The sequence below is a fragment of the Sceloporus undulatus genome, chromosome 4 (genome assembly GCF_019175285.1).
Source record: "Sceloporus undulatus isolate JIND9_A2432 ecotype Alabama chromosome 4, SceUnd_v1.1, whole genome shotgun sequence".
NCBI lineage: Eukaryota > Metazoa > Chordata > Lepidosauria > Squamata > Phrynosomatidae > Sceloporus > Sceloporus undulatus.
Genome location: NC_056525.1, coordinates 240993531 through 241020815, shown reverse-complemented (window position 1 = coordinate 241020815; position 27285 = coordinate 240993531). Strand labels below are relative to the sequence as shown.

At 40.0% G+C, this 27285-nt stretch overlaps 1 protein-coding gene across 5 annotated transcripts in view; it reads right to left on the bottom strand.

Moving 5' to 3' along the window:
* KHDRBS3 (KH RNA binding domain containing, signal transduction associated 3) overlaps positions 1–27285 on the bottom strand; it is a 141999-nt gene that overhangs the window by 75314 nt on the left and 39400 nt on the right. For all 5 annotated transcript variants that reach the window (XM_042462424.1, XM_042462423.1, XM_042462420.1 and 2 more), the window contains exon 2: positions 18105–18223. In XM_042462424.1, coding sequence (XP_042318358.1) covers positions 18105–18223 — 119 coding nt within the window. The remainder of the gene's footprint in view (positions 1–18104; positions 18224–27285) is intronic.

Below are 27285 nucleotides of genomic sequence, written 5' to 3'. Positions count from 1 at the left end.
CCCTCTGGATTATTAGAGGACTCTCCTTAGGAGATGCAGATGGTTGTAGGGGAAGGGTAAAGCTGAGCTCCCTTAAGATTCCTCTACTCAACCTGGAAACATTCCTCTGTTCAATAAACTCTCTTCTGCCCACAGATTTTAGAATGTGAGACATTATGTTTTGTTCCCACTCCCACAGTAGGAACCCAGTTTCCTCCTAACTTTGCCAAGTGAATTAAATACTCCACAAACTCTTTCCTTCCACTCATACTTCATGTGGGATACTAATATGTCTTTTATTCTTTCCAAATAAGTAGCATGAACGTTTTTGTTCAGTCATACTGCATTGAGAAATAAGAACAAAATGAAAAAGAAAGAGCAGTGCTGCAAAATTCTGAAAGAGATCTGTACTGCTAACCTGAGAATTTTGGGGAAAGCCCCATAGAGGTTCAATTGCATCAGTTACAACAACAGGATTCACTAGAGGATCCCCTGCCCTATTCTGTCACAAATATGCAGAATACATACAAGTTAAACAGATAGTGTGAAAAAATGAGCCTTGCCTGATCCTTTGCCATTTGGAAACTACTGTACTGTATCCAGTTTCTCCATATTCTGTTATAACAGTAGCCTATTTATTGTCTTGAGTACAAGTTACACATCATGACAATCAAGTGTTGTGGCACACCTATTTCTTCAAAAGAGACTCTTAATTTTTCATGATCTACACAATCAAAGACTTTGCTATGTACCAATGTAGACATACACAATTAAGAGAAAGCATTCTTTAGCACCAATGACAATGACTGACATTAATGTTGACAGATAGCTAGATCACTGTAGAATGGGCCCTTCTGAACTGATGTAGTACAATTCTGTCTGGATGTTAACTTCATTTCTTGTCAACTTCAAAAGCACGCCCATGTACAATGTACTGCAGGAATCTCATCAGGAAGTCTCTAAGATTTGAAATACTATTGCCACACCATTCCAGTCCAGGAACACTCATGCCCTGCAAGGCTACCTGAACTTCAACTGAGGTGCTGATCAAGGAGAAACCTGGCACTATACACTTGATGTTTCAGAGGAAGTGCAACAACATCTAGAGCAGGTTATTTTCCCAGTCCACAGAAGATGCACAAATCCAAGGGGCCTCCACCTAGTTGTGATTTAGCTTCAGTTTAAAAATCCTCATCCAGGTCATTATGAAATTCAGGTATTGATTCAATATGTAGACAGTATCACCTGATTAAAGTAAGCATGGAGGGGGGAAAAGCCAGGTGTGAGGGCCTAAATAACCTCTAAAGGCACAAGACATTGTCTGATCCTGGACGCTAAGCAGGATCAGCACTAGCTAGTACTTGGATGGGAGACCATCATTGAATACTGGTAGTGCTATATTTCTGAGGAAGGAAATGGCAAAACCACCTCTCAGTATTCCTTACATAAGGAAACCCTATTGACACGTGACTTGAAGGCACATACATTCACATCCAAATAAAGATATTTGTCATCCTATCCAGTAAATAAAATGTAAACTGTGGTGTGTGTATGACAAGTTGTCAGTCAATGCATAACCATAGTTACAATGTGAAAACCTGCCCTACTTCAGCTGAAAGAGCCACCTCCAAGACCAATGCAGACTGCTCAGACATTGTATATATCACACCAACATGCCAGGAGTTTGCCAGTCCTTTCGTTATGTGCACCAACAAATGCATGTATCCACAATTATTAGACTCTTGGATCAGGAGACTGAAGTAACTATCTTATGAGAGAAGGTTGCAATGTCTCCTTTTCAACTGAGGGGGAATAAACCCTGAGGTCAGGGTGGCAAAAACTTGATACAGTCGGCCCTTCTTATACACAATTTTTTTATATGCGGACTCAAGCATACACGGTTTGAAAATGTTCAAAAAAAGTATAAATTTCAAATATCAAACCTTAATTTTCCATTTTTAAAAGGGATACCATTTTGCTATGTCATTATATGTAATGGGACTTGAGCATACATGGATTTTGTTATACACAGGGGATGCTAGAACCAAACCCCAGCGTATAACAAGGGTCCACTGTATAAATAAATACTGTACAATTAGGTACGATGTAAAAACAAATATACGTGTAGGAGACTCAGAATACCAGAAGCTAGGGTCATCCAATGAAGTTAAACAGTGGATCAGCAGGAGGTTGGGACAGAGAATAAGAAGCATTTCCCACAGTGTAATTTACTACAAGATGCAATGCTGGCCCCCAACATCAATGGCTTTAAAAGGACATGTTACAAAATTCATGAAGGAAAGGCTATCAATGAATTGTACAAGTCATTATGGCCTATTTAAGCTACCTTCAAAATGAGAAGCAGCACATCACTGAAAACTAGCTGCTGTGAAATAGCAGGAGAGAGCTCTTGCTTTCATGTTTTGCTTGTGGGCTTCCTATAGGCATCTGGCTGGCCACTCTGGAAAAAGGAGCCTAACTGAATAGTCCTTTGATCTGATCCAGCAGGGCTCTTTTTGGCATGGAGGTATTTGAGAATATAATTTTTAAAAAAAAACAGCTTTTCTGTAGAAACTCTTAACAATAATTCACCATAGCAATAAAGAAAACATAAATTTTAAGCATGATTCATTCCCCTCAATCTGGGGAAAGACTGAACTATTAGTTGATAAAAAAACCACAGCACGTAATCTACTGGCTAACATACGGCCCTTGGTGCAGAGGCACAACATGAGGGTGGGGTAGAAGAGGGAACAGCTCACAGTCCATCTTTTTTTTTTGCAGAACAAGAATTGTCATAAACAAGTCATGCCACATTAATCTGATCTCTCATATATATATATATATATATATATATATATATATATATACATATACACATACACATACATACATACATACATACACCAGCTTAGTAGATGAAGGGAATGCTGTGGATATTGCATACCTTGATTTCAGTAAGGCCTTTGACAAGGTCCCTCATGACATTCTTGCAAACAAGCTAGTAAAATGTGGGTTAGACAATGCAAATGTTAAATGGATTTGTAATTGTTTCCAATGGGACACAAGCATACGTGGATTTCCCCTTACATGGAATGGATCTCCCACGTAAGGAGAGGGCCCACTATATAGTGTCTAGATCAAGGGATGTAATATTGCCACTCTGTTCTGCTTTGGTCAGGCCTCACCTGTAACACTGTGTCCAGTTCTGGGCACCACAAATTAAAAAGACAGGATGACAAGCTAGAGTGTGCCTGGAGAAGGGTGACCAAAATGGTGAAGGGTCTGGAAACCATGCCTATGAGGAGAGACTTAGGGAGTTGGGTATATTTAGCCTGGAGAAAATAAGGTTAAGAGGTGATATGATAGCACTATTTAAGTATCTGAAGGGGTGTCATATTGGGGATAGAGCAAGCTTCTTTTCTGCTCTTCCAGAGAATAGGATCCGGAACAATGGAAGCAAGCTGCAGAAAAAGAGATTTCACCTCAACATTAGGAGGAACTTCCTGACAGCAAGAGCTGTTCGACAGTGGAACACACTCCCTCAGAGAGTGGTGGAGTCTCCTTTGGAGGTTTTTAAACAGAGGCTGGATGGCCATCTGTTGGGAGTGCTTTCCTTGTGAGTTCCTGCATGGCAGGGGGTTGGAGTATATGGCCCTTGTGGGCTCTTCTAACTTTATGAGTCTAGGTCAGTTTGGTTGGGATTAAAATGTTGGCAAGAGAAGAAGAACCAAGAAATGATCTCAGGAGCAAGAGTAATCAAAGGACAGGGAACCCAAAGAGAGGGATACGGAAAGGTGCACAGCATGCATTGGAGCTGAAAGATGGAAGTCAAATGAAGAGTAGCTGGAAAATGAATGTTGGGGGGAGAGGTTGCAGAAGAGTTACATAAGCTCTTACTAGTGTATGCAAGGGCAGGAAAAAGTACTGATGGATCAAGGAAATGGGACAAAGGGAGAAAAAAAATCTGATGGGCAGGAACTAGACGAAACAAGGGATGCTAGGGACAAGGAGATCAATTTACAAAGAAGTGAATACAAAAGAAAGATGGAAGGAAAACTAAGCACATAATCATGTAAACAACAGAAACTCCATACTACTGGAAGGAAGCAGGGAGAGTCCCATGGCTCCTGACTCAACTATAACTTTGCGATTTGGAAACCCAAACCCTCCTGAGCAAGCCTTAGTTGAAATGCTTGCACTTATAGAACTAATTGCTCCTGGCTAACTTGGTAAAAATAAATCAAACAGATGCATGGTCAAAGTAAATGATAACACTGTGGCATCTCCAGTGTCAGAAAAGTCTTCTCATGATCTATAAGCAGAACATATCAACAGGAAAATATGGAGAAATTCTTTAATTTCAGCTAATTACTTGTGATAGCCAAGTTTGCTTGAAGTAAAGAGTTGCTGACATGAGAACTGTTAACAGTAATTATTATGGTTAGCATTCTAGCTCCAAAACATAACAGTGAATTTCAGTTAGACTGCTTGTTTATGAAACCACACTTTTCTGTGACATGTTTCCCGACACAGAAAAGGCTAGAACATCCCTAGGACTAATTCGTTTCATCCACTCCCATATCGAGTCCCATTTCAATCAGATTGTTTCAATAAAACTCTTTATGCTTATTCTCTACCTCCTGATCTCTTCCATTTACAGGCCCTTATAGATTTGTTACTGGTTAAAGGAAAGAGACAGGAATAAAGAACTATCAGAGTTGTTGTGGCACCTTCCAAGGTTCCATACTGGGGTCAATTCTATTTAACAGTCATCAAGTATATTAAGCCAGGCCCGACAACATAGTGTCATTTGATAGGCAAGTACATAATGCACCAGGCTCTTAGTTATCATGGCTTTTCCAGAGATTCAGAATTAAAGGTCAGCCAACAACACTTCAGAAAATCTCCAAGTGTTAATTCCAAATACATTACAATTAACCTAGCTAATTCTTAGAGGGTTTTTTCTTTTCCTTTCTTTTCTTTTATGGTGGTAGGGTAGGGGAACAGATAAAGCTTCAGACAATTAGTAAAGTGCATTTACAAAAATTCCAGACATCAGCAATGCCTTGTCAACAATTCTTTCATTTTATTAGAAACAGTCGTTGCTTAAAATGGTACTCGATAGTTAACATGTATAAAGATCTTCTTTTCAGTTTAATGGAAGAGTGATCAATATATTTCAAACCCTGTCATGATTTAATGATTACAAGGCTTCTATTGCAGTAATAGAGCAATCTGAAATACACAGCCAGGTATGCTATTAAGGGAAAGTAATATAAATAAATCTTCAATGCATTCCTAAATGAGAAATTATTCATTTACAGTAAACCATGCAAGAAATCTATTTCACGATGTCAAGTAGCTACTTTAAGATATAAATCTCAAGTCAGAACATTCATACAGACCCAAAATATCAATTAGGAAGTATTAAACTTCTGTTGCTTGATGTAAGCAATTTGGCAAGCCAAGTTTTTTTCTAGTTTTTGAAAGATACAGCAATAACACTGCTTTTTGCAGTCTTCCCACATAATCACAGTACTGTGAATAGTGTTTACCATCTAAAATATGGATTTCAATGCATAATTAATTGTAGTAGTTGAACTTGCCTTCCCTTTGATATCAATAAAGATATTTCTGTTCATTTTGCACACTTGTTCCTTATTATTCAGAGGCATCAGATGGTAGAGAAACTGTGGCTATTCCTTGCAGAGATGAAGAGAAAAGCCACAGTACACTTGCCCTGGAACAAAAAGTAACATTCATCCTGTGTGCTCATCCCTTCAGGCATCAACAAAATTCTTAAGAACTAACTGGAACAAAGAATGCTCAGAAGAAGTTTCCAGTGCTGCTCGATTGGATGCCTTAAAATGTGTGAATTACTTACTGAATAGCACAGCCATTAACTTTTAGGGTATAAGAACACCAAGGGTGAACAGCTTTGGCAAGTCTAGGGGCCACATTTCACACACCTCCAGGTGTCCTATGGTCCACATTCCTTGTCAAAATGGAACACTGCAACTTACTGCAGTGGTAGGAAGGGAAACCTTCATGCTGGGTCTGGCTCCTCCCATGTGCGATTACAGGCAGGGCTTCTGATTTGTCAATCATCCTTACCACCCTACTAAGAGGGAGAACCAATCCTACCTTCCTAGAAATGGTATGTCAACGCTCTAGACCACTGGTTCCCAAACCTTGGTCCTCTAGATGTTTTGGACTTCAGCTTCCAAATGTCCTAGCAGCATGACCAATAACCAAGAATTCTAGGGGTTGGAATCCCAAACATCTAGAGAACCACAGTCTGGGAAACACTGCTCTGGAGAAACACACCATCAGTAAACACACCATAAACTACACCATCGGTAGTTTAAAATGGACAACTCCACCAATTAACAGGGAGAGGATCCCCTCCTCACCACCACAGAAAATGAACCTTTACTTTGTAATAATGTTCCATTTTCCTGCAATGTGGCAAGGTAATCCTTCATGCTGGTACCTACATGAGTGGTCACACCACCCAGGCAGGCCATAACCTACTACTTAGACATAATCTGTTGCAAAACATGCCTACCAAAGAAGTGCCTGCTGAAGTAAATCTATCAATCCTATAGTGTCTGATAAAATCACACAAGGAAGTACAGTTGGCCTTCCATTTTCACAGGGATCCGTTCTGGACCCCCCAGCGAAAACAGAGGCTTGCGCTTACTCCAGCCCCATAGACTTGAATGGGGCTTACCCCTGTTTGTGCGGCCTGGGCACTCGCACCGTTGCAAATAGCAGAAGTCAGCCATCTGCCTGTATTCAAGGGCGGGATCAGAAGACATCTGCTCCCAGAAATGGACAAAGTGCAAGAGTCACGCTCTCACTGGACAGTGCTCCAAGTTAGAAAGATTAAATGGACTTTTCATTCTATTTGTTGGAAGAGACAGAACTGACTTTACTGAATTTAGAAGAGTGCTGTCGCCAGGCTTGTGGTTTGCAAGAACTCCTGATCTGAAAGACCTAAATTCCCTCTGTCAAAAACTGGGACCAACAACCTCAAAAGGACTGAGCCCCAGACCAAAAGGGCTTCTTCCCTTCAATGATAAGACTTTCTTTTTGTCCTTGGTCTCAGTCTAAATCTCATACAAGCCTTCACCAAATAACCCTTAAAATGGCATGTAGTGAAATTAACTTTGAATTTGTTACAGGTCCTCCAGGTTTTTAGCCAAAGCTGACATCTGGCAGCAACATCAGCCCACACTGCCCATGATGCAAACTGAGCAGAATTCCCCACAAGAAGTAAAGGCAAGAAAGACCTGTGCTGCCTGGAAAGACCTTCCTGCTTGCATTGGACTTTTCCACAGGAAGTAAGAGCAAATAAGACTTTCTGCTCCCTCGGGCCCACCTCCTGCTTGCATTGGACTCTTTCTCAGAAGGCCTGAGCTGGCAATAGCCTCAAACTGCTTTAACACCTCAGAAAAAGAGCCAGCTACACTGTCTGCCATTGTCACATGTTCTCCCGTTGATCTCTGGGTAACAAATCCCATCCTTCCCATGGCTCCACACATTTCTCCTAACCTGATCCCCATTCGGCCTCTTCCTATCTCCCTACTTCCATTCTTCTGTTCCCTCTGGAACTGTCGCTCTGCTGCCCCTAAAGCAGCACCAATTCATGACTTTTTTCTCTCCAAATCATTTAATCTCCTCGCTTCACAGAAACCTGGCTCCCAGCCCATGATACTGCTACCTCCGCTGCCCTTTCTCTTGGTGGTCTCTCCTTTACCCACTCCAGCCACCCTGAAGGTCGAGGAGGAGGGGCTGGTATCTTGCTATCTAACTCCTGCCAGTTTCAAGTTCTATCTTTTCCCCCCAGCTATCATTTCTCTTCTTTTGAGTTTCATCCTATTAGACTCTTTTCTCCTTTACAGCTCCGAGTTGCAGTTATCTATCGCCCTCCTGGCTCTGCCAATTACTCAGACTTTGAATCATGGCTGACATTCTTTCTTTCAGATTCAGTCCCCACTTTGATCCTAGGTGACTTTAATATCCACGTTGATGATTCCAATAACCCTACAACGTCTCGCTTTAACTCTCTCCTAGCTTCTTTTGGCCTCCAACCACACTCCAACTCTTCAACTCATTCTCTCGGTCTCTGTCTTGACCTAGTTTTTGCTGCAAATTGCGCCATTTCTGACTACCTGGCACTCGACTTTCCACTATCTGGCCATCACTTAATCTCCTTTGCTCTCACTTATACTCCACCTCCTCGTCACACTGTCCAACGGTATTTTCGTGATCTTCAATCTGTTAACTCTAACCACCTTGGTCAGACCCTGGATTCATCTCTCTCTTCCCTAAATCTTGGGGATTTTGCTGACTCAGCAATGTCTTTATTTAACTCCACTCTTTCCTCAACTCTGGACAGCTTTGCCCCTGTCTCTCTACGCACTTCCTCCTCTAAGACTTGTCCTCAGCCCTGGCTTACCCCCATCATCAAATTTCTCCGGTCCTGCTCTAGAGCGGCCGAACATCTTTGGAGAAAGTTCAAACAGTGGGCTGATTTTATTCATTACAAATTTATTCTTTCTTCTTTCTCACACACCCTGTCTATGGCTAAACAGAATTATTACAAATCATTGATCTCTGCCAATGAGAGGTACTCGCAGTGTTTGTTCTCCACCTTCAACACTTTGCTTAAACCTCCCTCTCCTCCTGTCTCTTCATCATTCTCTCCCAATGGCTTCACTAATTACTTCATCTCAAAGATTACCACTATTCGCTCTGAGATATTCCCTCCCAATTCTTCTTCTGCTCATAATCTTCTTTCGCCCTTGCCTAAAAAATTTTCTGTGTTTCCTCCTGCTTCTCTGGATGAACTCAGTACACTTCTGAACTCTTGCAAACCTGCAACCTGTTCTCTTAATCCAATTCCTACTCGCCTTCTAATTTCTATAGCTCCCTCTTTTCTGCCCTCGCTTCTCCATATCTTCAATCTCTCTCTCTACAGGTTCCTTCCCATTGGACTTCAAACATGCTCTCATTTCCCCAATTCTGAAAAAACCTTCTCTTGACCCCTCGTCTTTGTCTAGCTATCGTCCAATTTCTCTTCTTCCCTTTCTTTCTAAAGTCTTGGAACGGGTTGTTTATTCTCGCTGTCTTGAGTTTCTTGAAGCCAACTCCATCCTTGGTCCCTTTCAGTCTGGTTTCTGCCCAAGGCATTCTACAGAGACAGCTCTCACTAAGATCTTGAATGTCCTTTTACGGGCCAAGGCTAATGGCCTTTACTCTGTTCTCATCCTTTTCTTGATTTGTCTGCAGCCTTTGACACCATTGATCACTGTCTTCTAGTTGATATACTCTCTGACCTTGGATTCTCAAACTCTGTTCTCGACTGGTTTAGATCTTATTTGTCAGACAGATCTTTTGCAGTGGTCACAGGTGGTCAGACCTCAACCTCTGTTCCCTTATCTGTTGGAGTTCCCCAGGGCTCTGTTCCGGGTCCCCTTCTGTTTTCTCTCTACACACTGTCCTTAGGAAAACTCATTAGCTCTTTTGGTTTTTCCTACCATCTGTATGCCGATGACACCCAGTTGTATCTATCTTTCCACCCCTGACCTTTCTCCAAGGCTTGAACAGCAAGTTTCGTCTTGCCTCACAGCTGTCTCGCAGTGGATGCGCCATCGGCGTTTGAAGCTCAACATGTCCAAGACGGAGCTTCTTGTCTTTCCTCCTAAGTCCCCCCTTCAACTCTCCTTTTCTGTCTCTGTGGACAACATTTCTATTCAACCAGTCCAGCAAGTCCGTAGTCTTGGTTTTAGCTTTGATTCTTCTCTGTCGTGTACCCCTCAGATCCAGACCACAGCCAAGACTTGTAGATTCTTTTTATACAATATTGCCAAAATCTGACCATATCTCTGTCTCCACTGCCAAGATTCTGGTCCATGCCCTAGTGATCTCACGACTTGATTGCTGTAACATCCTCCTGGCTGGGCTTCCCCTTTCTCACCTCTGCCCTTTAATTTCTGTCCAGCATTCAGCTGCACGCATTATCACATCCACCCACCGCTCTGACAACATCTCTCCTGCGTTGACATCCCTTCACTGGCTCCCCCTCCCTTTCCGTATTCAGTATATGCTCCTGCTGTCGACGTTTAAAGCCCTCCATGGGCTGGCCCCTCCTTACTTATCAGACCTTATTTCTCCTCACCTTCCCACTAGGGCCCTCCGTTCTGGTAGTCAAGGTCTGCTGTCCCAGCCCAGGATTTCCTCTGCCCCATCTCGGATTCGCACCTTTTCAATTGCTGCCCTTCACTCCTGGAACCTTCTTCCCCCATGAGCAAGAGCCATCACTTCTTTAACCAGCTTCAAAATGGAGTTGAAGACCATCCTGTTCAGAGAAGCGTTCCCAGGCATTGCATAATTGTTACTTGCTATTTGATGTTCTTTGTTGCCTGTTTTATTGAATCATTTCCTGTATTGCTATGTATTTTATATTTATTATCCTACTAGAGGGGCAGGCTAGCTCCAACAGGCCTCCCTGGAAGAAGATTAACCATCCATTAAGAAGCCAAGCCCTCCCTCTAGTCCATCTCCCCTGATCCAGGCCTCGGAGGTAGAGAAGAACTGCTGGCCCTCATCTTCTTCCCCACCACCACTCCCTTCTCCTTTTGTGTCATGTCTTTTTAGATTGTAAGCCTGAGGGCAGGGAACTGTACAATTAAAAAGATTGTATGTACAGCGCTGTGTAAATTTACAGCGCTTTATAAATAAAGGTTATTAACAATAATAATAATAATCAAGACTAGCATCTGCCTTAAGAGAGACCTTAGTCAGTTTATTGACTCTCTGTCACAGCTTAGTTTCCTTCCTGAGATGCATAGACCTTAAGTCCTTCTCCCAATGAACAGGAGCCCTGATAAACATGGAGGTCACTGAAGCAGCTCTGATCACAAGAGTGGAAGCCTCATGAGACCTGCACAAAAAAAATTATCCAGCCTCTTAACCTCTGGACTCCTAAACATCAATAAGAGCCAGCTTCAATTTCTTTATTACTTCAATAGGCAACAAATACAAGTGTTTAGCAAAAGCTTGAGCTGCCCTTGCCACAACAGGATTAGCTTATTCCCCTAACATAGGCCTGTTACAGACTGCCAAAATAAAGCTGCTTCGGGTCTCTTTGGAGGTATGCTATTTAAATGATGCATGGGTCCTAAGAATCCGGAAGCTGCACCAAAGCTGCACTCCGGTGCTTAGGAATGGAGTGTGGCTTTGGCGCGACCTCTGGACTCTTAGGACCCATGCATCATTTAAACAGCATACCTCCAAAGAGACCCGAAACAGCTTTATTTTGGTAGTCTGTAACAGACCATAATCTCTGTAAAGAAAGGGTGTAACTGAATGCATTTGCTTAACCTTAGCACCGATTTTGGGAACCACCTTTGCATGAGTACCAGAAACTTAGCTGCTAGAACTCAACCACAAAGACATTTTCACCTTTCAAAGGAAGACAAGATATTGCTCAGATTCAAACAAACAAGGAGAAACATGCTCAGGAAGAGAATCCCACTCCTTCAGGGTATGCTCTTTCCTCCTTGTCTGAAATCTTTGGAGAAACGGAAGACTCCACATCTACCAGAAGGTTTACATAAGAGACATGCTCTGTCTTTCTTTTCACTCTGTGAGGAGGAGAAACCATCAAAGGTGCCCTTTTCGCATGTTTTCCCCATCCCTACTGAGAAGATCATAGAATCATAGAATCATAGTTAGAAGAGACCGCAAGGGCCATCCAGTCCAACCCCCTGCCATGCAAGAAATCACAATCAAAGCATCCCCGACAGATGGCCATCCAGCCTCTGCTTAAAGACCTCCAAAGGAGACTCCACTACACTCCGAGGGAGTTTGTTCCACTGTCGAACAGCCCTTACTGTCAGGAAGTTCCTCCTAATGTTGAGGTGGAATCTCTTTTCCGTCAGCTTGCATCCATTGCTCGGGGTCCTAGTCTCTGGAGCAGCAGAAAATAAACTTGCTCCCTCCTCAATATGACATCCCTTCAAATATTTAAATAGGGCTATGATATCACCTCTTAACCTTCTTTTCTCCGGGCTAAACATACCCAGCTCCCTGAGTCGTTCCTCATAGGGCATAGTTTCCAGACCCTTCACCATTTTAGTCGCCCTCTTTTGGGCACGCTCCAGTTTCTCAATGTCCTTTTTGAATTGTGGCGCCCAGAACTGGACACTATATTCTAGGTGGGACCTGACCAGAGCAGAATAGAGTGGCACTATTACTTCCCTTGATCTAGACACTATACTTCTATTGATGCATCCTAAAATCGCATTGGCCTTGTTAGCTGCCGCATCGCACTGTTCACTCATGTTCAACTTGTGGTCTACTTGGACTCCTAGATCCCTTTCATATGTTGTCTCCTTAAGCAGGTGTCCCTCATCCTATAGCTGTGCATTTCAAAGGACAACAAAGAATCTGAGGCATCACATATTCTAGAATGTTTTTCATGCTTCTGGCCAACAGAAGGCCTGTGAGCATCAGAGAGTGCTTCATTACTAAGCTTGCCTCTCTTTCCCCAACACATCAAATCCCACAGCCTACCTGGCCATGATGGAAAACCATTTATATATCTCATGGGGGAGCTCTTAACCATTGATAGTCATTTATAACCATTGATAACCAGGGTTGGGGGGAGGGAAAACATCCAATGGACTCATCTGCATGTCCACAGTTGCACTTGACAGATCTCCAGCCACTTCCAGAACACAAACAGGAACCAAATTAGGTCTTCAAGTAAGGGTGGATCGATCTGTTCCTTCTGTGCACCCCAAAGGCAATTCCAACATGGCAGAATCATAGGAGAGCTTGGGACTGTGGTCCATATCTATTAAGCTAAGACTGATAATCCCCGTTAGGATGCTCAGCACAATACAAATCAAGGTCTCCTGGACCACAAACTGGAGGAATTCTCTTGAGAAACTGATCCCCAGGGCCCAAACCAAAGTCACCAGAGCATGGGAAGCCCTGTCCTGATTCCAAATGAGACCAGATGAAACTAGGGAGATGGGACTGGCTCTCCCTTTTAGCATGGTAAGGTAATTGGCAGATCTGATTCCTGCCTATAAAGTGTGGGGAAGGAGCCAAACCCAGAATGAAGAATTACCTCACTTCAGGAAAATAATATTTATCCCCTTTTTTAAAAGTCCTGGATGATTCAATTTTCTTTGAAGAACAAAAATAACCCATGCACATTTAATAAGGTAAGGCAGTATTAGCTTGCTTTAAAGCCAAATTGCTCTTCCTAAAGATTTTCAGTGATTCAGTTTTTCTTTCCATACCCACAAAATTAATGTAAGCAACTAAGGGTCATCATGGTGGGATGAAGTGTGAGCACTGGAAGCATCAGGTCCACATGTGGCCCACCCCAATCTACGCCACAGACCAACAAATAGCTTAATGCATGTTTTGGCAATTGTGATTCTACTACAGTGGTTAAGAAATCTCTGATGCGTAATTCCACACACCCTCACTTATTCTTTAGGGAAAGCCCTTAATGTTAACCCATAATGGAAAAGACATATGTCTGTTAGAGAAATGTGGGAAGTTAATAAACTGCCTTGCTTTTGAACTGCAATTTTTTAAAAGTCTAAATCAGTTTCCCATCTTGGACTACAATTCTCACAATCTGTTATGATTGGCCATGTTGGCTGCTGCTTCTGGAAGCTAAATTCTAAACACTTCTCTGATTTGTCAAAACATTAATGTTCTTGCGACATCCCACTGTTTTGCTTTCCCTCATTATGAAACCAATCCATTTGTTCAAAGCTCCTTAGAAATAGCAGCTGCTCTTCATTAAAAGTAATACAGCCTATGCCAAAAATGAAAGACAGGAAAGGTGATATGAATCATTTGGAAAATTCAGTGAACTGACAATATAATGAGAAATTATTCCTGAATATTTCTTGTCTTCTTCTCAGGGAAGGCCCCCTGAAATAGAATTTGTTGTTGTTGTTAACTGTCATCAAGTCAGTCAACTTCAACTTATGTTGTCCATATGAATGAGAGACCTCCAAGTGACCCCACCACCAACAACCCTACTTAGGTCTTGATGATTCAGGGCCATGGCTTCCTTGATTGAGTCCACCTATCTGGAATATGGGGGTCTTCTTTTCCTACTGCCACCTTAGCAAGCATAATTGTCTTTTCTAGTGAGTAATGTCTTCTCATGACAAGGACAAAGTGTGACAGTCTTAGTTAAGTCAACTTGGCTTCTATAGAAAGGTCCAGGCTTGATTTTATCTAGGATCCATTAACTTCTCTTTTTAGCAGTCCAAAGTATCTGTAGAACTCTTTTCCAGTATCACATTTCAAATTAGTTTATTTCTTCCTATCAGCTTGCTTTGCTGTCCAGCTTTCACTAAGCAGACATAGGAACTGGAAATACGATGTCATGTAAAAACCTAACTTTAGTATTCAATGATATATCTTTACTCTCAGGAACCTGTATAGTTCTTTCATAGCTCCTTTTCCAAATCCTAGTCTTTTTCTGATTTCTTGACTGCAATCTCCATTCTGATTAATGACTGAGTCAAGGTATGGAAAATCTTGAACTATTTCAACATCTTCATTGACTAAAGTTATGACAATTATGTGGTCATTATTTTTATTTTATTAATGTTCCACTGTAAGCCTACCTCTGAAACTTCCTCCTTGACTTTAACTAATCATTCCAAGTCTTTGCTACTTCCCACTAGCAGTATGGTTTCATCTCCATTTCTTAAACTGTTGACGTTCCTTCCTCTAGTTTGCACACGTTCTTCCTCCAGGTTTCATCCTGCTTTATGTATATGTTTGGTGTACAAATTATAACAGATAAGGTGATAAAGAATGAATGAATGAATGAGATTTTATTTATATACCGCCATTCCTTCGATCACAGCGGTTTACAGAATAAAAATACAAAATTACACAATCAGAGTCCCCGCATATTAAAACAATACAATACAAAATTATAAAATCCATCATTCAATCCTAATAATTAAAAAACAGTAAAAACCAGTATAGCCTTGCTGTCCACTCCACTTGCCAAATGGAAACCTAGCAGTAACCTCTTGTCCTGAGTCCTTACATATCAAGATAATCAAATGTTGTGGCACACTCATTTCTTTAAGAGCGACTTATAGCTTTACATAATCTGTACAATCAAAGGATTTGCTATAATCAATGAAGCACAGGCTGATTATCTTTGAAATAATTTGGTACAATCTATTGTCCACCATATGCTTGTAATATACGATTCTTCAAACCATTCTCAAGGAAGTAGTCCAGATTAGGCCTTAGGCATGCATTGTCATCTATCTCACCGCCTCTCTCTCTCAAGAAAACAAGACAAAATTAGTGATACTACTTCTGTGAGAGCCAGCACAGTGTAGCTGTTCGAGTGTCGGACTACAACTCTTTGAGAGATCAGGACATGGAAACCCACTGGGTAGTGCTAGACAAGACACATTCTCTCAACCTCAGATCAAAGCAATGGCAAACCCATTCTGAACAAAACTTGCGAAGAAAATGCCATAACGACCTCACTTTAAGTTGGAAATGACTTGAAGACACATAATATTCAAAGGATGGTTCATTTGACTGCTGACAAAATCTGAGGGCTGTTTCCAACTGCTCTGATCTGCTGAGATACAAACCACCACAAGTAGGACCTGAAACCAAACACTGCTAAGTGGAATGCTCCTGTTCTGTGTACCTACTAGGCAGCCACACTTTTTTTCAGAATATTCAATTTCATTTCCACTGTTCAACAACTCAGCATTCTCTGCTGAGCTGGCTCAGTTTTCAATGGGATGTTTTAGAGTTCCCCGCCCTTAAGACAGCACCCTTTTTTCTTGTATCTCTTACAAAACTAATGATTAACACAATGAATTTAATAAACTCCACTAAAACAATTAGTGTTAATTAATTAATGTTTATAATAATGCAAACATGCCAGCTTTAACACTAACATTTCCAAGTTTGGTCTTAATCAAATAATTCTGCTGCAGCAGCAACTTTCCTACAAATCACATACTGTAAAGGTACTGATATAGACTACTCTTCCATCAATTCTCAGGCAGCATGCACATCCATTCCACCCCCATGTCCCTCTTGCAAGTAGTTAAGGGCTGATAGGCACATAGATAACAGTACAGTGGACCAACTTGAGGCATTTTCTACAACAAGCTGATTACTGAATCAATTATAATAAATCGTTTGTATGAGCATCATCAGAATTAAGTCCTTGGTCAATATAAACACCAAGTCATTGTGACTATGTTACAAAATATTAACAGCTCAGCTTTCTAGTTCAGCTAAACGTATTGGTTCACCAATAAATACTTAAGAGCTACAGTTGCCACAAAATTACTCTATTCTCAGTATAAATGACACTGAAGGATAATGAAATTCCACTACTTTTTTGCAGTTTGTATAATGAGATAATGTAATGAAACTAAATATATAAAATGCACATTTGGCTGAACAAATGATCTTTTACAAATGCATACTGTTACAGAACCTATCCTTAATCAGAGGAAATGAGACAATGTTTACTAAATTCTTAGAATCATAAGAGTTCAAAAGGGCCCCTCATAAGCCATCAGGTCCAACTCCACCACCACTATGCAGGAAATCCATCTAGACTAGAGCATTCCCAGGAGGTAGCTGTCTAGACTCTTTTGGAAAGCATCCAAAGAATTACCATCTCTCTAGGTCAGTGATGGCGAACCTTTTACAGACCAAGTGCCCAAACTGCAACCCAAACACACTTATTTATCACGAAGTACCATGTCCCTCTGGCTTTCTAGTAACGAACTCTGGCAAACTCTGTGCTGGGGCAACAGCATGTGTGCCCACAGAGAGGGCTCTGAGTCCCATCTCTGGCACGCATGCTACAGATTCACCACCGCTGTTCTAGGTAATTGGTTCAACCGTCAAACCCTTCTTACTGTCAGTTTTGTTGTGTTCAATCCAAATTTGCCCCCCTGTAATGTAAAGGCATTAGGCCTGGACCTATGCTATGGAGCACTAGAGCACAAACCTCTCCATAACAGTACTTGAGATATTTAATCATATCACCACTCAGTGTTCCCTTCATCAGGCTGAACCCCTCTAGCTTCCTCGACTTTTCCTCATTTCTTTTGTTCTCCATGCCTGCTCCAACATGTCTGAACCTGTTCCAACATGTGTATATCATCTCTGAACCTGCTCCAACATGTGTATATCCTTAAAATGAGGTGCCCAGAACTGAACACAGTACTCCAAATGCAGCATATTCCAAAACAGAACCCTGCAGCACTCTGCTCAAGACTTCCCTCCAATGTGAAGTGCAGTCATACATGATGACGTTGAACAATGTTTTACAACCAGTTATGGAGCTATCTGACAACCTTCCCATCTATTCCACGTCATCAGTTTGCTAAACAAATTATCATGGAAGGCTATCAAATGCGTTGCTGAAATCCAGATAAATGACATCTAAAGCATTCCCATCATCTACTAAACTACTGAGCTGATAATAATTATTATTATCATTTTATTATTTTATTTTCTTATATCCCTCTTTCTCCCAATATAGGGACTCAAGGTGGCAAACAAATATAAAACAGTACAATTTAAAAACAATACAAAAATTAAAATACATAAATTTGTATAGCCCCAGCATTAAAAACCCAGTCCTTCTCAGCTTAAAACGCCTGATTGCACAGGAACAGCTATACCTGGCGTCAGAAGGATAGTAAGGATGAAGCCATCCTGGCCTCTCTAGGGAGGGAATTTCAAAGCTTGGGAGCAGCCACTGAGAAGGCCCTCTTTCTTGTTCCCACCAAACACATCTGAGAGGGTGGTGGGACAGAGAAAAGAGCCAGATGATCTCAGTACTTTAGTAGACTTGTACAGGGAAATACAATCTTTCAAATAGCCTGGACCCAAGCCATATAGGGTTCAGGATTTCTTCCAGAACACAAAATACAGTTCCATTCTGTTACCTCCACAATGAGCAGAAACAAACCTGACTTTATAATTCAGAAATAGCAAATCAATTAAAAGGTTCACTAAATACACTCTATATTCAGAATTTGTGACACTGAACTTACCTTGGGAAACTGTTTTACTGGAATTAATACTTTTTGTCCCAATTTCATGTTTTTATTTATCACTACATCAATGTACTTTTCTTCTTCCTTGCCTTCCCCTTTCTGGCATTTATCGATTTCTGTAACACAGAGAACAATGTATCTGGGCATTAATTTTCTTAAACCATTTTGAACACACAGTTTACATTTATACATTATTCTACCAATTTGTCCACCTGACCCAGCAGTCTACAGTTGATATTAAGAGCTCACCAGATAGAAGGCTTTCTGGGTCATCTGATCCTTCGAACTAGAGATAATGAAGACTTTCAAATGCAAAACATGTCCTCTCCACTGAGCAATGATCATTCCCCATACTTTCATTGGTTACTTCAAAAACAAAGGAAGTAAGTCCTATGAATACCAACTTCTGATCCACAGTTGTTAATCCTCATGGTGTAATTTTTGAGGGGAGTGGGGGAAACAGCCAAATACATAATGGCATACTGTCATATACAAAGTCAAGTCTTCTAATAATGATAATGATAATAATAATAATAACAACATTAAAATAGGAATAGATTAAACACATTAAACAAATAAACAAAAAGAAGTTTCCTGACACTATCTAGTGGCTGCCTTATACAGAAATGTATTATAAACAGATTAACTAAGCATGTCTCACTGTAACTAGCTAAACATCTCTATTTGTTTGTTTGTTGGTTTGTTTGGAGCATTTATGCCCTGCTTTTCAGCCACAAAGGCTCTAAAAATGGGTACACTTGGTACATCAACAGTAGCAGTGCAAATGAATTGTGCAAATTGTGCAAATGCATTTCTGGTCACCATGAAACCCCAGACCTCCAAGTTGAGGGTTAAATCCAAGTGTGTTCTTAAACTGTGAAACCTTACTGTGACTGAGTCTTGTAAGGAAGTGGAACTTCACCCAACCCAGACTAAATCTTCCTCCTCTCAATCTGCCTTCCAAATGGCAAGGAACATTTTGTCTTGCTTGGATGAAGCTTCCATCATTCAGACAATATGGACATACAGCTGTAAATTAATTTTAAAATCAGTCATACCTGGATATGATGTATACTGGTAGTTACTACTCATTTTGCTGGTAAGGAACAGATGCAAACCAGGTCATATACACAATGTGGAGAAACTTATTGGATCATGCTCATTCCCTCAGCACAGGAAGGGTGGGGGACTTCATGCAGCTCTCCAGAATAAACCTTGGTCTAGTACATCTCTAAAAAGCAGCTGCTATAATAATTCTTCATGTCTGGTATTCATGGCTACACTGCCTTGAATATGGATATTTTGTTTAATTATCATAGCTGAACTAGGTGTGGAAGGGATAAAATCATGGACTGGATAGTAGTAGTAGTAGTAATAATAATAATAATAATAATAATAATAATAATAATAATAATTTTATTTATATGTCCCGCTTCTCCCTGCAGAGCAAGGCAGGATTACAGCAAAAAATTCAACAATACAAAATGCAAATACAATGTTATCTCAAAATACAAACTATAAAATGGTCAGCGATACTGCTACCAATCATTAAAATGTCCAATCATCGTCTGTTCCTATACTATTGAGTCGGAAGTGGGGGGGGAGGGTGTTCTTTAGGATCGATTATAGCAGATCAACTGTGCTTTTCAAAATACCCGAACCAGAGGCTACTAAGTGCTATCTGCTGCACTTTTTTTGGTGTCCCTCAGCAGGGACAATCTTTTCTGGGGACCTATACAACCAGCTACCCAGGTCTTCTTCAAAGATACTGTTGAAACATAAGCCCAGCCCCCATTCGGTTTTGCATTTTTTCAGCTGATTGGAGAAGCGGCCCCTCAAGGTATATAAAATCTTTTTGCAAGCCCTCCAAGACAGTCAGGCAGGAAATTATGTCTTCTTTCACAGGAACCACACTGTGTTATCCAAAGTTTCCTTCCACTAGAATAGTCTCATTGTGGTCGACTGGATGCTACAAATTCAAACTTACATGTCTACGTTTCCTGCTCCATGTCTTCATTTTATTCTCTTACATTCCAAGATTGTAAATAACTGTTGCCTACAGATATATGTGACTTCAGATGGAACATGAAAGCTTTGAGTGTTCTAAACTTCGCTTTCCCAAATTACAACTACTGTAGAAAGATTAATTCCTATCTCTCTCAAGCCCTACACTGCTCTTCAATTATTCTTAAATGGATTTTTTGCCATTTAACAAGGACTAAACCTGAACACAGTATTCCTAAGCACCTTGTTAATGACACTGATACAATGGATATTCATTACCATAGAAAGTACTTTTTGCCATCATTTGTTCCACTTTCTTAATTAAATTCAAAAATGCCTCCTATAATGCTCAGATACCCTATCTAGTGCATAAAACATCCTGTACGAAAGGGGCAGCCTTAAAATAAACCCATTTGATGCTATTATATTAATACCAACAGTCCATATGCCACGTTGTCATACGGAAAGAGCTACACATGCAGTGATTCCTATAACTACTCTATCGCAGTGCTTCTCATGTTACCTGATGTTTGAAATTGGCGCCACATTTGTGTCCATTGGCTACACTTGTTTTTTGTTTGGTTGTTTTTGTTTGGTTCCTTGTTTTTTGTTTTGAAACTCACCAGAGAGCAGCAGCCAATGGCTCTGGGACCAGTACAGATTGAGAGACACCATTTAGAGTCTATACAACAGATGGATATTACCTCCATACAGCATATTTATGAGATCCAGCCTCATGCCTCTACAAAGTACACACAACTGACAACTTTACACAATGAGAATTTCTGCAAACAGAGTGGGCAAAATAAATGCCCACCATTCTCACCAAATGAAGCTAATTCTTGTAATTGCCAGTATGACTGTATCTGCCAGGGCCATATTTTGAAAGAACTTTCAACAAATCTAAGGATGCTTTCCTGCTTACAGCCTGATTTCTGATAATTAGGTAATGTGTATTAGTGTGTACTGTTTTATAGTCTATTCTTTCAGAGTTATTTTAATGATAAATTGTTAGATTATATTTTGCTGCTTTTGATTTTAGATTGTATGCTATAGGCAGGTTTTTATCTGTATTTTGGTATGAGTTTGTAATGCACTGTGTAAAACTTACAGCGCTATATAAATAAACTTTAATAATAATAATAATAATAACAACTATAGATTCTGATATATTGTCAAGCTGTTTGTTTTGTGTGGTTTTTTTTTAAAAAAATTGCAATTAACTTTTTTGGTAAAATTCCTTAAAAGGTTAAATAACCTCAATTACCGTGCATCTTATTTTACTTGTTACACAAATGATTTACCCTCTCTGAAAGATCATCTCGGTACTTCTGTCTTGTGTTGTTAAGTACAGATTGCTCACAGAATTTTTATACCCAAACACTTACTGGTCTTCTTGAATTACTCCACATACTTGCAGATTATGGCTTTCTGCCTACATACAGAAGCTCTGTAAACTCATGGAAGATATCAATCTAAATGCTCTTAATGTTACAGAAATGAACTGAACAAGATATGACAGTCCACCAAATAAACCTACACAAACTGCAACTGGTGGAAATTTTTTAAAAAGGAAGTGCCAGATCTGATTGAGAAAAGTGAAACATGTTTCACCACAATATAAACATTGTAACACAATACGAACACTGTCAGATGAGCTAGACAATGATACTAGGCACACTGAAAAAGAATCAATATTGTAATATTTTGTCAAAGAAAGCCAACTTCAATGATCCAAAATTCTAAATTTCTGATTTGCAAAGTAATAGCAAACTGTTGTCCATTTTTGTTCTGCACAGTGGATCAACCAGAAGCATCAAAGAGAATAAAGCAAATAGAATAGACACTTAGAGCAGGAAGAAACCATAAGGCCCATCAAGTCCAATTCCCTGCCATTCAGGAATCAAAATCATTCCTGAAACATGTTTATCCAATGTTTAGAGACATTTGGAGAGTCCACCAAGCTCCAAGGAAATGTATTCCACAGTCAAAAAGCAATTAAAAGTAAATATGGTGCAAGACTAGTAGATATTAGGAGCATGACAGCTACCAAGAGGAAGAGGAAGTCTGTAATCGAGAGCTCTACTAATTCTAAGAAGGCATTGGAAGTCAAACTGCAAGCAGAGAGGCTAAAAGTCTGGAACGAGAGATGAGGCACTGCAAATCTATGTAAAGGTGCTATAAAACCTGTTGTTCACTAGTGATCTATCAGCAAGTCTGGCTAAGGTTCATTTAGATTAAGTAGCCTAGGTAACTTATATGTAAGATGACCTCTCAGAAGTCACCTCTACCTCTATTTCTAGAAGTGCTCAGAGAAATGGATAGTCACCAAATAATAACTGTGTTGAAAATAAGCTTGCATTTCCCTACCTACAGCACTATTAGGCAAGCTAGTACCTTACTGATGTTTGGGATGACAACTCCCATAATTCCTGCCCACTGGCTGGTGCTTATGGGGCTATACTACAAAACATCTGGACATCACTAGGCTGCTTATTCTTTACCTGGACAATTTCTTCCAAGCTTTTATTCCATGAATACACTCATGGTTATGTTGTCTCTTTCATTATTAACCATCACAGACTACATCAACTTCCTTTATACAGCCATGAGGATAGCAGATGCAACTTTTTTATTATTTAAAGTAAATCAAGGCATGGTCCAAAAAAAAAAAAAACCCAGCAGTAAAGAACCTCATTTATGAGAAGCTACAAACTGCCAACTACTCACTCTTCCTTTGATTTCAGATGCCAGAGACAGAGGTTGGATTCTGAGTAGAACAAAATAAATGCTTATTGTGAGAGTTTTCCCATTTTCCTTGTTTTCTAAACTGTTTTGGGAAACAATGAACACTGGAAATAATCAGAACAGTCCTAAACTCAATGGAAGGCTGTTTCTGATATATAGCATGCTAAATTAATTGGGGGGAGTCAAACCAGACCAATGAGGAAATCCAATCAGATTTTCAAGGTCGAATGAGTAGGAGGATTTGCCTTCCTTTAATTCCTAGATTACATTCTGCGCTACTAGTAGGCTTTGTGTGCCGACATAGTCTCCTAGCTCAGAAATAATAGATGAACATGTGATTAAAGTTTCTGATAATGCTAAGGATTAGAAATCCCATATTCCCAGACCATGGGTCCAATGTTTACAGAAGTCCAAATATTCATGTCAGCGGAGGAATTACTGCATTTTATTGAGAGCACAGCAGGCTAAGTAAGGATTGCTTCCCAGCAAACCCACACAACAAACCACAATATCACTGAGAGCATTAGATAATGGAGAAGTAGACGTATTTCAATTTAATCTCAAAGAATTAATCTTCCCGCAAGAGAACTGTTATTGCCAGCCATGTTACTTCTATTAATATTGTATATACAACTGAACTTTAAATCATACTAAAGTGATTTGTTTGGAAGGGTGCCACATTTGCCTTCCACTGAGAATGAGAGACTATGACTTGCCCACGGTCACCCACTGAGTTTCCATTACCAAGCTAGGATTTGAGCCCTGGTCTCAAAAGTCTTGGTCCAACACTCCAACTACTATACCACACTGACTCTCCCATGCCTGTGTACATCAATGCATACTGATGAGATTAAGCATCCAGATGTCAGATTTGTATCTTACAGTCTAAAATAACAAAAGCACCTCAAAAGTACTTCAACATGCTAATAAGATGTTTTGCACTAGCAAATTCTATGACAGCTATGGAATTTGGTATACAAGCCAGATTCTTTTACATGTGAATGTTAACTGCCTCTGATAGATCAGGCAAATATGCACATGACACCCACCACTGGCAATGCATCTTAATTATAATGACACACCCCTGCTTGATATTATGGGATAACTTGTGCTGGCTGAAGACAAACAAATTGAAAGAAAGAACCTCAGCAATTGCATCCTCTGGACTAGTATGCATGAACAACTGTCAGGTGATCAATTCATGCATATTGTATGGCTTGTTAAGTTAAATGCTCCCTTTTGCAGATCAAAAGCAAATTAACTGTGTTAGCGGTAGGGCTCACATTAGAAGCTTCCTTGCTGCTTCATAATACCTGCTCTTTTGATATTTCATATAAGCCTAAAGATCTCTCCCATGAAGTGTATGTCAGGCTTAGGTCTATAAAGACTCCCCCCCCCCCCCGCTGCCTTCTGAAAGAGCTACCAGCACTCTTCATTTCAATGCTCTCATATGTCCCGTCTCTTCCACTAATCAAATGCATGTTTTCTTTCCCATCTAAGTTTAATTCCCCATGGATCTCCCTGTGCCTTAGCACCTTTACCCTAACTACTCAAGTACTCTCACACAAGCATCCTTTTTTAAGTACTTCTTTAAATCTCACTTCAGAAAATTCAGAGTGGCTTTCTTAACAGGTCACTGACTAAGCACATTCTTTTCTAAAAGGACATGTTTCTTGGCCCTATCTGGCCATTATATTATTTTCCTGCTCTATTCCATTACAATGTTGTCTTCTTTTGTGCTGCAAAGCACATACCCATTTACAGGTTTGATTTAAGGGCTTTCAACTTAAGAAATAAATAAAAGGGCAGCAACTTTTAAGGTAAAGTTGTTCTACTGCACTCCATCTATAAAATGTAATTGCTCATGCCCATTGATTTTTTATTCCTTTGAATAGCACCAAGCAACAGTTTTACATCTCTCTTGGGAAGCCAATATATAAGGAATACTCCCTTGTGAGGGGCTACCTCTTCAAACTGTTTTTTTTCCCCTATTTCTTATTCTGATGAGGAAGCATTAATTAAAGTCTTATTGTTAAGCCTCCTCAAAAAAAAAGTACAGCTGTATTGTTAAAAGACTCTTTGATTTAAAATTCTCAGAGTTTCATTTTAAATGCTTATGTGGCATTCTAGCTGAATCATGATTCTCTTTGTTTTGTATCTTCATGAATTATAACATGGCTCCAAATCAGCTCTTGTTCATAAGACAAAAAAATCTATACCCAATTGCACCTTTACGTTGACTGATGCTCTAAGACCAAATGGTTACAATTACAATTGGACCTCCTTATCCACTGATTCTCCATCCACAGATTCGAGCATCCACAGTTTGAAAATATTCAAAATACATGTAAATTCTAAATAGCAAACCTTGATTTTGTCATTTTAAATAAGGGACACCATTTTGCTATGCCATTGTATTTAATGAGACTTGAGCATTAACAGATTTTGGTATCCATGGAGGGAGGGGAGAACCCACTATATACATACTGTATTAAGTCCAAACAGATTAGCATTTAGAAATTCAGTAACTTCTCCAACCACTAGTGCAAGGGGGAAACCTCCCCTACAGAGAAAGGCGGGACTCTGTTGCCCCTTAGGGCAGCAGTTCCCAACCTGTGCTCCAGGAAGTCCTTAAAGCTCCACATGCATTTCCCAGGTCCTCTGCAGCCACTCCAGGGAAATGAAAGAAATAAAAATTGAATGAAATTAAAGAATAAACAAAAAGTAGAATCAAAATAAGAAAACCATTAACTTGTAAGAGATCGGGTAGGCCTCTGAGAGGCTCTGCCATAGAAACTGATTCTAAAAAGGGCTCAGTGAGTCAAAAAAGTTGTAAACTCCTGCCTTTGAGTATTTCATAATTTGAACCTACAGAATTGGAAATGATGCAGCCTATACTTTAATTTGAATCCTGTGATACTGCTGAATTGAAGCTGATAAGTCAGTGATAGGTTTTAGATTTTTAGACATAAATGATAAGAACACTGCATCTATTTCTGTGATGTTTGTTCTCAGTATCCTTCTGTAATGGGTTATTCCTTCCATTACAGGAAGCTTTCCTTCCACTGCTGGAAAACGTCCCCATTTCTGGAGGAACATTCCCATTCTCATCTGATGTGCATTGGAGATCAAGCCAAACAAGGCTACTCCAGTGTCCTTCTCAAAGCCTTTTATCTGGCTACAACAGAGAGAAGGATGACAAGTGCCCCTCTGCCACCAGCTCTTCTGAAAAACCAGTTCCATTATTCTCCTCCTTCCTGAACTGCCTGGCTTCTCTCTCTTTTTTTTTTTTAATTGATTATTATGTAAGCTGCCCTGAGAGCCTTTTCAGATAAACAGAAGGATAAAAATGCTTTAAGGAAATATTATTTGCTGTTATGTAAGAGATCACACATGAACTCCACATGTCTGCATCAATCTCCATTTGTATTTCCATTCTAAACATAAATATTCAGAATAACAGAAGCAGAAAGATATCAGTGTTTAGAGCTCGCTCGCTAAACAAGAGTACTGACGCTGCTTATATAAACCACCCAAGTTTTTAGCATGGAACAAGCTAAAACACAGATTAGAAGTTAGGCTATGGAATTCCAGTTCAGTCATGCACTGTAGGATTTTCAGTGTTAGCTAAGATATATCCAGCTCCATACATGCACTTGTTAGCATTACGATAAAATGCAATGGAGACATCAGTGTCTCTAGAAAGCCTAGTATCACCCCCAAAGAAAACAGTACTACCTCTAGCACTGTTAGGACTATTTTTCAGGGCTGCATTTCTAAACTACATATGTATGTCTGCATAAAAGCCTAAATTAAGCAAAACCTTGATTTTTATCAAGCTTACAATGTTATGTAAATTAGATTTTATTTTTGAAATCCTAAGTATCTCTTATTTTTAGGTCACACAGGAACATGCCTTACAACACATGTACTCCACAAATACTTTTTATCTTAACCTTGCAGAGATAGACTAAACCTCCAGGCATTTGGGATAGCTTCAAGAAAGGCATATACAAAAAGCTTAGTTAACTGAACTAAAACACTGAGGAAATATTTTCCTTTGCCACCTCTATGGAATTTCTAGCCTTGGACTAGGATTATTACTAACAACTTGGAAATGCCTGATATATGTAATGTACAACTCTGGGACAAAGCTCAGTAGCTACCGGTATTTGTCATTCGGATAGGTTAGTGATTTAAAAAACACACACAATCAAATAAAACCAACTCCACAGTATAGGACACTATACTATCTACAGACAATTTCCTCCCCTGTTGCACTTGCAAGGGCTTCCTCTGTGTTTGAAAAACCTTGCCAAAGACCTAGAGTGAGCTAGTTTTTATCTTCTGTGATCTGTGTGTTGTCACAATGCCTACAGTTCAATGCATTTTATATTCAGGAGGAGATGGGCACACTCTGGATCTC